This window comes from Juglans microcarpa x Juglans regia, chromosome 2S (genome assembly GCF_004785595.1).
Source record: "Juglans microcarpa x Juglans regia isolate MS1-56 chromosome 2S, Jm3101_v1.0, whole genome shotgun sequence".
In the NCBI taxonomy this organism is placed as follows: Eukaryota; Viridiplantae; Streptophyta; class Magnoliopsida; order Fagales; family Juglandaceae; genus Juglans; species Juglans microcarpa x Juglans regia.
In genome coordinates, this window is record NC_054597.1 from 19,805,937 (window position 1) to 19,817,036 (window position 11,100).

The following is an 11,100-nucleotide window of genomic DNA, read 5'->3' on the forward strand; positions in this document are numbered from 1 at the left end:
CAGAATTTGAGCTCCCTATAAACTTAAATAGTAGTAGTTCAACTTAGTGCACTCCTCCCAATGTGGGAAAAAATGTGCCTATTCAACTATTTCAAATTTATAAAATCTGGGTGTTATAATGCATATCGCCTGTTATGTTTTTCCCTTGTAGTGATGTAACTTTCTGCCTGTTACATTTTATCGGGCTCATGCTTAGATTGACTTTTCTCCTTTACTTTCAGTTGCTCTTGCGACATTTTTAGTCATTTCTCTGAATGATGTACCTTGTGGCTTTTGATTATATGGTCTTGAATGTGAAGTTAGTACATTTAGTTAAACTCCTTCGTCCCAAAATGAGTATATTGATTCTAAATAACATGGCTATTACGGGAATGAAGAAAGTTTGACTAAGAGCTCGTTTGTTTTCAGAGATGAGATGAGATGAGTTGAGATTAAAGTTAAAAAGTTGAATAAAATATTGTTAGAATATATTTTTTAATATTATTTTTATTTTGAGATTTGAAAAAGTTGAATTGTTTGTTTTATTTTGTATTGGAAGTTGGGAAAGTTGTAATGATTAGATGAGATGAGATGAGATATTTTCTGAAAGCAAACGAGGCCTAAGTTTCTAACATGTCATTTATTCTAAATTAGAGATGGGCACAATTTCTAATGTGGATCTTATGTACTTTTTGTACAAGGCTAGCTTCGTGGCAGCATAAATATTTCTACATTTGGACAGTAACTTCTAAATTGGGATGTAAGGAGTAAGAAATGTGCATTAATAATGTGGCTTTCTTTGAATAGGCACCATATTATTGGCCACACTATCTTAGACTAGTGGAATAATGCAATACTTTGCATTCTCATTCATGACACGGGCTTATGTATCAATAATATTAGTTTTACTAATGTAATTCTGTCCTGTTTGTATTGTATTTTTGAATTATTTTCAACTTTTCACTAATGAGCTCTAGCTCAAAACACAGTCCCGCCCCATAATAATGCATGCATGGTTCAATGCCCATTGTATGCATGTATAACTTAACCCATGAAATAATAACCGTTGTTTGGTCTTTCAAGCAGTGCAGGAATTACAGAAGGCTTTTCCATGTGTGGCGGTGACTTTGTTGAGGTTTACAGTGATCCAAGTCAAGTAGGTAAGAGAACAGTATGACTTTTTTGAATGACCTCTTTTTTACACGGAGTAAGAAAATACATATGAACATTGTAATTTTCAGGCATCTGGTAGCAGTAAATGTTACCTTAGGTTTTTGTTCAAATGTGATTGAATTAACGTAGCTAAGTGCTGCCAAAGCAAGTTTGTTTTAGTAGATTGAAGGAGAAATGTCAAAGCAAGTCCCAAAGTTATATACTCGAAGATTCTAAATAACATCACTTAATACTTCCATGGTTTGTGGTGGATTTAGGAGATAATGGGTATGGGATTTTGATGGTGGTGGAGGTGAGCGGACGAGGGCTGGCATGTGTTGCCATTGATAAGGGCTTTAAAAGCTGTGTAGTGCAGAAGACATTTTGTTTGGCCTGTCAATAGAAATTAATTTGTGTTTGCTTTTCTTGAAGTGGTGGGTGGGAGAACAGGAATATTTTGTGCCTAGGAAGTATATATATGTAATGAGATGATTTGCTTTTATGACTGCAATTGGTTAGTTGGACAAGTTTTTCATACATATAGATATATTGCTATTTTAGTGCTAAAGAGTACCCTGGAGAAATATTGCTAGCTTGTAGCACCAGTCCCTGATATTTACTGCTATAGGTGCATGAAATCTACCAATAATGCTCACTATTCTTGTAATCTACCATTATGTTGTGGTACATTGCAGGAGTCTGGGATGTGGTTGTAACCTGTTTCTTTATTGATACGGCTCACAACATTATTGAATACATTGAAATCATATCAAGAATATTGAAAGATGGTGGAGTAAGTCCCTCAGTCCGTATTGAACAGAAGTTTCTTCTATTTTGCATTGTTTTAATACCTTGGTTAATTTGTGTAACAGGTTTGGATAAATATGGGTCCTCTACTATATCACTTTGCAGACATGTACGGGCAAGAAGATGTGAGCTTCTTCTCTCATTTGACACTAGTGTACGCCCGCAGTAACAGATAGATGTGTACTTAACATTAATATTTTCAGGAAATGTCCATTGAACTAAGTTTGGAAGATGTGAAGAGGATAGCATTGCATTATGGATTTCACTTTGAGGTAATCTTTTGAGCCATACCCGTTCTGTTGCCTATGGATCTGTGAAATACAGCATATGTAAAAATCTATTATGCTCGAGATTGCAGAATGAAAAGACCATTGAGACAACCTACACTACAAATCCCAGATCAATGATGCAAGTAAGCTTCTTATTCTATGCCCTGGGTTTCCCTTTAAAGTTCTCTTTTTTTCCATCTTGTGGATTATGTATAATGTTGTTTCTACTCTCAGAAGTGATATCGATGAACATTTCTTAGTTCAAATAAACAGTAGTCGTTAAACTTAACACCCAAGTAGGACTTTAGGTGTGTCCAAAGCTGCCCGACCAGAGGTGGTTTAATAGCCAGTGGTTGGTAGAAAGTAATTTTAACAATCAAAGTCATTGAGATACTAAGGTCGGATGTGTGTTTGCTCAAGGCCCGTGTGATATGAACCCGTGGGAATGAATTCCCTTGAACCCACAATCAATTTGAAAACTCCCCAAGAAAGCCAAAAATCAAGTCAAGGATGGAGAATCTAGACCCGATGAGAACCCGTTTCAAGAACCTAGATTATATTAAAATCTAGACCCGTTGAAGAACCCGTCTCAAGAACCCAGATTACAAAGGAGGAAAGCCACAAAGGTTGTGATTTACCTTTGATAAGTTCAAGAGTTCAATCAAGAACAAGAGGAGAAAACTCAACTCACAAATAAAATTCAATATTGTCTCCCCCACAAATGAGGCTACAAAGAGTTTTTAAATCCAAACCTAATCAAAACCCTAGCCAAAATAAAGCCCCTTTTTCCCACAATTACCCTTGATGAACAGTACCGTCTACAGTACCCGCGGCTACAGTAACCCCAACAATAAATTGATGAAACCCTAGTTTCTAAAATGTAACTTTCCAAATAAGCCCTTGGCCAAAATACAAGGCCTTCCCAAAAACATAGTTCATAAGAAATAAGACATGTGAGCCAAGCATTTTCAATCCCACTTATTCTAAACTAGTAAAATAAATCATTTAACCAAATTAGAAGCCTCCAATAACAATAGGCCGTATCTCTAAGTCATGTCTTCCTCAGCATGAATAAAGTGGATCAAAGCTGGTTCTTCTTCTTTCAGACCCATCTTCAGTGTTGGGCTCTTGCTGGCTTCATCCCAAGTGGATTGCACCAATCCTTGCATTGCTTCCTTGATCTTCTTGGCCCTTGATCTTGTAATTGGCCCATCTAGAACTTGCAAAGGATCTTTAAGAGTAGGCCCACCTTGGTTCCTATCATTCCCCCTCTCCTCAAAAGGATTCGACCTCGAATCTTCACCTACATCAAAAGGAGAAAGATCAGAAACATTGAAAGTTGCAGAAACTTTATACTCACCTGGAAGATCCACTTTATATGCATTGTCATTAATTTTCGCAAGAATTTGGAAAGGTCCATCTCCTCGAGGATGTAACTTAGTCCTTCTATGGGCTGGGAATCTTTCTTTGCGCATGTGAACCCAAACCCAATCTCCTGGTTCAAAGATGACACGCCTTCGTCCTTTATTGGCTTGGGACGCAACCTTTTCATTCTTTTGGGCAATTTGAAGCCGTACCCTCTCATGAAGTGACTTCACTAACTCCGCCTTCTTTTGTCCATCCAAACTACTCCTGTCATCAACAGGTAAAGGCATCAAATCCAAAGGAGTAAGTGGATTAAATCCATAAACAATTTCGAAAGGAGAGTATGAAGTAGTAGTATGCATCGTCCTATTATATGCAAACTCTATAAATGGCAAACAATCCTCCCAAGTTTTTAAATTCTTATGAACAACAGTGCGTAAAAGTTGAGTTAAAGTCCTATTAACTACTTCAGTCTGACCATCAGTCTGCGGATAACAAGTAGTGGAAAATAAGAGCTTAGTACCCAATTTCCCCCACAACACCTTCCAAAAGTAGCTAAGGAATTTAACATCCCTATCAGAAACAATACTCTTAGGTACACCATGGAGTCGCACTATCTCCCGGAAAAACAAGTCAGCTATGTTGGTTGCATCATCTGTTTTATGGCATGGAATGAAATGTGCCATCTTACTGAATCTATCCACAACCACAAAAATAGAATCTCTACCCCTTTTGGTCCTAGGCAGCCCCAAAACAAAGTCCATAGATATGTCTACCCATGGCTCACTAGGAACGGGTAAGGGTGTATACAACCCATGTGGCAAAACCTTAGATTTGGCCTTTCTACATGTAATGCACCTTCCACAAATACGGTTAACATCTCTCTTCATCTTAGGCCAAAAGAAATGTTCATGCAAAATGTCTAAAGTTTTCTTGACACCAAAGTGTCCCATTAATCCCCCACCATGTGCCTCACGCACCAATAACTCACGCATAGAACAATTTGGCAGACAAAGTTTGCTTTCTTTAAACAAATAACCATCATGCTTGTAAAACTTACCAAATGCCGCCTTATCACATGCCACATACACATTAGAAAAATCAGCGTCATCGGCATACATGTCTTTCACATATTCAAACCCAAGCATTTTAGCACTCATAGAAGTAAGAAGTACATACCTCCGGGATAGAGCATCAGCAACAATGTTCTCCTTACCTTGCTTGTAACGGATGACATAGGGAAATGTCTCAATGTATTCCATCCATCTAGCATGCCTTTTATTCAACTTACCTTGACCCTTGAGATGCTTCAATGATTCATGATCGGTGTGGATCACAAATTCCCTTGGCCATAGGTAGTGCTGCCAAGTCTCTAATGCACGAACAAGAGCGTAAAGCTCTTTGTCATAAGTAGGGTAGTTCAGGGATGCCCCACTTAACTTTTCACTGAAGAAGGCTATGGGACGCCTATCTTACATCAAAACGGCTCCAATCCCAATTCCTGAGGCATCACATTCAATCTCAAAAGCTTTGTTAAAATCAGGTAATGCTAACACAGGTGCAGAGCACAACCTTTCTTTAATAGTGGCAAAAGCATTCTCTTGATTAGCCCCCCAATGAAACCCAACATTCTTTTTAATTACCTCAGTGAGTGGTGCAGTAATGGTGCTGAAGTCTTTAACAAAACGCCGATAAAAGCTTGCTAAGCCATGAAAGCTTCTTACCTCAGTGATGCTTTTTGGCGTTGGCCACTCCTTGATGGCCTTGACTTTCTCTTCATCCACCTCAATACCCTTCGTACTAACAACATAACCAAGAAAAACAACTTTTTCCATGCAAAAGGCACATTTCTTGAAATTAGCATACAACTTTTCACATCTCAACACATCAAACACATATCTCAAATAGTCAATATGTTCATTTAAGTTCTTGCTGTAGACTAAGATATCATCAAAGTACACAACCACAAACTTACCTATGAATGCACGTAGGACATGGTTCATTAATCTCATGAAAGTACTGGGCGCATTTGTAAGTCCAAATGGCATAACCAACCATTCATAAAGCCCATATTTAGTCTTAAAAGCAGTTTTCCATTCATCACCCTCTTTCATTCTAATTTGATGGTACCCACTTTTAAGATCAATTTTACTGAAAATACATGAGCCATGCAATTCATCAAGCATATCATCCAATCTAGGAATGGGATGACGATACTTTACCGTGATATTGTTGACCGCCCTGCAATCAATGCACATCCTCCACGTCCCATCCCTCTTTGGCACTAGTAGCACTGGTACAGCACAAGGGCTCATGCTCTCCCTCACGTACCCCCTGCTCATCAAATCCTCAACTTGCCTCTGAAGCTCCTTTGTCTCCTCTGGATTACTCCTATAGGCTGGTCGGTTTGGAATAGCAGCCCCGGGCACAAAATCAATCTGGTGCTCAATGCCTCTAATGGGTGGCAACTCATTTGGCATCTCATTCGGGAATACATCCTCAAACTCCTGCAACAAAGAAACAGCCAAACTAGGAAGAAACTGGTTAGTTTCATCAAGAGTAAGATAAGACTCTTTATAGACAAGAAAAATCATAGGGCGATCTGCGAAGAAAGCCCACTTAACCTCACTCTCTCTTGCATAGAAACTCACTTTTGCCTTTTCTTTTCTCTCAGAAGACTCTTTCTTTTTTCTCTAGTGGCTCTACTCTTTTTTCTTTACTCTCAGCCACTTCTCTACTTTCTTTTTCACTATTTCTTTTATGCTCTTTTTCACTCTCACTCTTTCTTTTTTGCTCAATCTCTTTTTCACTCTTCCTTTTTTGATCACTCTCATTTTCACTTTTTCTCTTCTGATCACTCTCATTTTCACTTTTTCTTTTTTAAGCCACCTCACTTTTCAATTTCAATTGGTCCTCATAGACCTGGCTTGGAGTTAAAGGAGCAAAGCTTAATTGTTTTGCCCTCCTTTTCAAAGCTGTACATGTTCTTGAACCCATCATGTGTCACCCTCCTATCATACTGCCATGGCCTCCCCAACAAAATATGGCCCGCATGCATAGGCACAACATCACAAAGCACCTCATCCTGATACTTCCCAATAGAAAAAGTAACTAACACTTGTTTATCCACCCTAACCTCTCCACAATCATTCAACCACTGCAATTTGTATGGTCTAGAGTGTTTTAAGGTTGGTAAATTCAATTTCTCAACCAAAGTAGTGCTAGCCACATTAGTACAACTCCTCCATCAATGATCATACTACATACCTTATTGTTGACATGGCATCTAGTATGGAAAATGTTCTCTCTGTGTTGCTCTGCATCATCCACCTTAATGTGTGCATTAAGAGCACGCCTGGCAACAAGAGACTCACCTGTCACAGGGTATACCACTCCATCATCATCACTAGCATCATCCAACTCGGGCACCTCATCACTATCATCCTCACTCTCAGTCATCACCTCTCCATTGTCACGCATAATCATCACCCTCCTATTTGGACATTGAGAAGCAATGTGCCCTGAACCCAAACACTTAAAACATTTGATATCTCTATTCCGTGAAGGTTGGGATTCTACTTTGGGTTTGTTGCTAGTTCCTTCATCTTTTCCCTTAGGTGGTTCGGTCTTTCTCTTTGCTTCACCTGGATCATTCCTATCCCATTTTGATTTCCAAGTAGTGCTAGAAACCGAAGTGTACCTTGCTGTCCCTTTTCTCTTTAATTGTCTCTCCACCTTCATAGCCATGTGCACCATGTCCTCTATCTCCACATAATGTTGTAATTCAATTACATTGGCTATGTCCCTATTTAACCCACTCAAAAATCTAGCCATGGTGGCCTCTCGGTCCTCCTCTACATTAGCCCGAATCATCGCCACCTCCATCTCCTTATGGTAATCCTCTACACTCCTAGACCCCTGTATAAGATTTTGTAATTTCTGGTAAAGGTCTCTATAGTAATGGCTAGGAACAAATCTCCGCCTCATGAGAGCTTTCAACTCTCCCCATGTCTCTATAGGCCTCTCATAATTCCTCCTCCTACTGGTCACTAATTGATCCCACCAAATAATAGCATAATCAGTGAATTCAATTACCGCCAACTTCACTTTCTTCTCCTCAGAGTAATTATGGCAATCAAACACCAACTCTATTTTTTTCTCCCACTCTAGATAAACCTCAGGGTCAGTTCTACCTTGGAAAGGTGGTATTTTCATTTTGATGCTACCAAGGTCTCCATCTACACCATCCCGACCCCTTAGATTCCCCTCAAATCCTCTTTCATGCCTAACTCTTCTATTTCTACCCGACCCAACGTCAGATGCTAAGTCTTCCTCATCCTCACCATCTCCTTCATTCTCATACTGATTTTCAACTCTATGCTCACGTCGCCTCCTGTCCCTCCCACCTTGTAGATTTCTAATCGCTGCTTCTTGATGATCCATCCTATCCCTCACTTCACCCAACACCAAGTTCAACCGCTCAAACTGTTGTTGCATGGCTTGCAACACAAAGGATGAGTTATCTGCTCTCCCCCTTGGTGATGCGCTACTCCGATGAGACATTATCAGGCGCTACACAAAAGAATGTTAGTGGGAAAAAAAAAATAAAATAAACCTCACACACTCCCTCACGTGTTTACACTCGAATAATGACACTCCACTCGTGTTTCACTCTTAATTGGCTTTTTTCGATAATAGTCTCACACTCACTTGCCTTTTACCTCAAGAGTTTTCCCACTCCAGTTCTTTAAGAACTAATTGACTCAATCAAGACAAAGCAACTTTGTTTTATCCCAACTAGTAATTAGGTCCAAGAAACAAGAACAAGAGAAACACGGAAGGAATGAAAAAAAAATGGCACGTGAATCAAGGAAATTATACGAATGAAATAGTTAACAATAAGACAAGATACCAACTAGAATCACCCCCTTTGATGATAAGGCTCAAGAAAAAAATCCTCGAATTTTTTTTTTTTTTTTTCTTTCTTTTCTTTTCTTTTCTTTTCTTTTCCTTTCACCAACTGATTTGATCACAAACAAGAATAAGCAGTTGAGAAAACCCTAACAATAACTCAGAAACCCTTGGGCAAGTGATATACGGCAGCCCCTAGAACAAGAGATTTCAGCCAACACAAACCCTAGAACAATGATTTTCAGCAACCCTAACAATAGTGAAGAAGTCTGCTAACCACCACTATTTTTTTTTTTTTGTAATCAATCCTAGAACAATGAAGCCCTAGAATTAAATATGCAAGAAATAAAAGATAGAATAAGACCTGATTGGAAACCTTGCTCTGAATACCAAATGATATGAACCCGTGGGAATGAATTCCCTTGAACCCACAATCAATTTGAAAACTATCCAAGAAAGCCAAAAATCAAGTCAAGGATGGAGAATCTAGACCCGATGAGAACCCGTTTCAAGAACTTAGATTATATTAAAATCTAGACCCGTTGAAGAACCCGTCTCAAGAACCCAGATTACAAAGGAGGAACGCCACAAAGGTTGTGATTTACCTTTGATAAGTTCAAGAGTTCAATCAAGAACAAGAGGAGAAAACTCAACTCACAAATAAAATTCAATATTGTCTCCCCCACAAATGAAGCTACAAAGAGTTTTTAAATCCAAACCTAATCAAAACCCTAGCCAAAATAAAGTCCCTTTTTCCCACAATTACCCTTGATGAACAGTACCGTCTACAGTACCCGCGGCTACAGTAACCCCAACAATAAATTGATGAAACCCTAGTTTCTAAAATGTAACTTTCCAAATAAGCCCTTGGCCAAAATACAAGGCCTTCCCAAAAACATAGTTCATAAGAAATAAGACATGTGAGCCAAGCATTTTCAATCCCACTTATTCTAAACTAGTAAAATAAATCATTTAACCAAATTAGAAGCCTCCAATAACAATAGGCCGTATCTCTAAGTCATGTCTTCCTCAGCATGAATAAAGTGGATCAAAGCTAGTTCTTCTTCTTTCAGACCCATCTTCAGTGTTGGGCTCTTGCTGGCTTCATCCCAAGTGGATTGCACCAATCCTTGCATTGCTTCCTTGATCTTCTTGGCCCTTGATCTTGTAATTGGCCCATCTGGAACTTGCAAAGGATCTTTAAGAGTAGGCCCACCTTGGTTCCTATCACCGTGGAAACCAATTTATATCTAAGAGTTTGCTCATTTTCTTATGGTTCCACCTTTCTCTAAATAGCATGTCAATGCTACCTGGAATTTGTACATTATAAGACTTAAGAATGCACAGGTGTCGTACCATATCTTAAAAAGCTTTGATGGTTTGGGCATCTCAGAATTTGATCTTTTGCAGAACCGTTACTATGCTGCTTTTTGGACGATGAGAAAGAAAACGATAACAAAGGAGCAACACACGTCATAGACATGTCTTCGAATTATCAAGTGGATCGTTTCTACAAGTTCATGCGATATTTATTGTCATGTTTTGCAGTACATGTGAAAGTGGGAATGATGCTGAATTTTATGCCATATCATAAGCTGTCATAAGCCTTTTTCTTAATGCTGAATAAAACTTTTACTTACATGTGTACGTGGAATATTTAAAAGCTGACGTGTTTTGCTGCTTATAAGTTTCTAGCGGATATTGCGATCCCTTTAATGCTTGGTAATATTCATTGAATGTTATTAGTTCTACGAAGCTTATGCATTCATGCACATGCCTGGAATTAAACTTGGATATATATATACATATATATATATATATATATATATATTGTTAGGGAGAAGCTATTGGGCCGCCTGAGCATTACCGCTCGGCATGCCCCCTTGACCTGGCATGTCCTTGTTGGCACATGATTAGGTTAAACAAAAAGTCGAAATGAGAAGCCTTCGTCCCTGCAGCAGAGAAAAGCTTTTGAAACCCTAGCAGCTATAGAACCTGAATCACGGACACCACCTTCAATGAATCAGCTGCCAATCTAAGAAGGAAATCTCAATTTTCCTTTCTAAAAGAAAATCATAAGAGTACACCTATGGTAAACTAGCCGCACACAACCTCTAGTTTCTCGAAAAAAAATAGTCACTTCTCTTTAGATTCATCATTAAAGCCAGTGATCAATCTGACACAGGCATATGTATTTTGCCATCTATCAGTTAGAGCTAAGAGAATTTATAGAAAACCACCTGAAAATGGAATATAACTAAAAAAGAGAGGGGACTCAAGATCTTATCATCTGGGTTCTCAAAGATGAACGAAATGACAAACTGGGTTGATGAGAAAGTGCAAGATGAGTACCGGCCAGGTGATGATTTGGTTTTTTTCCCTCCCCATATATCTCTCAAAAAAAATTTCTTCGTTTTTGGTAGAATGAATATGAGAAATAAATGGAAGAGGGAGATCTCATTAATACAATCAGATTTTTCACCTACTGTGTACGTTCCACACATGAGAGATCGGAAAAAAGAGAGGGAGATCTGCAGAGGGTATACTCATTTCAGATTTCTGTCGGAAATGGAGTTCGATAATGTGAAGGGGAGGGAGGGTGGCGAGGGGAATGTCT

At 38.8% G+C, this 11,100-nt stretch overlaps 1 protein-coding gene across 2 annotated transcripts in view; it reads left to right on the forward strand.

The window, feature by feature from the left end:
• LOC121252572 (carnosine N-methyltransferase-like) overlaps positions 1 to 10,122 on the forward strand; it is a 41,282-nt gene extending 31,160 nt beyond the window's left edge. For both annotated transcript variants that reach the window (XM_041152280.1, XM_041152281.1), the window contains exons 13-18: positions 1,066 to 1,139; positions 1,827 to 1,924; positions 2,004 to 2,063; positions 2,142 to 2,210; positions 2,297 to 2,350; positions 9,894 to 10,122. In XM_041152280.1, the coding sequence (XP_041008214.1) occupies positions 1,066 to 1,139; positions 1,827 to 1,924; positions 2,004 to 2,063; positions 2,142 to 2,210; positions 2,297 to 2,350; positions 9,894 to 9,962 (424 nt within the window). In that variant the 3' untranslated portion in view covers positions 9,963 to 10,122. The remainder of the gene's footprint in view (positions 1 to 1,065; positions 1,140 to 1,826; positions 1,925 to 2,003; positions 2,064 to 2,141; positions 2,211 to 2,296; positions 2,351 to 9,893) is intronic.
• Positions 10,123 to 11,100: the final 978 nt, after the last annotated feature.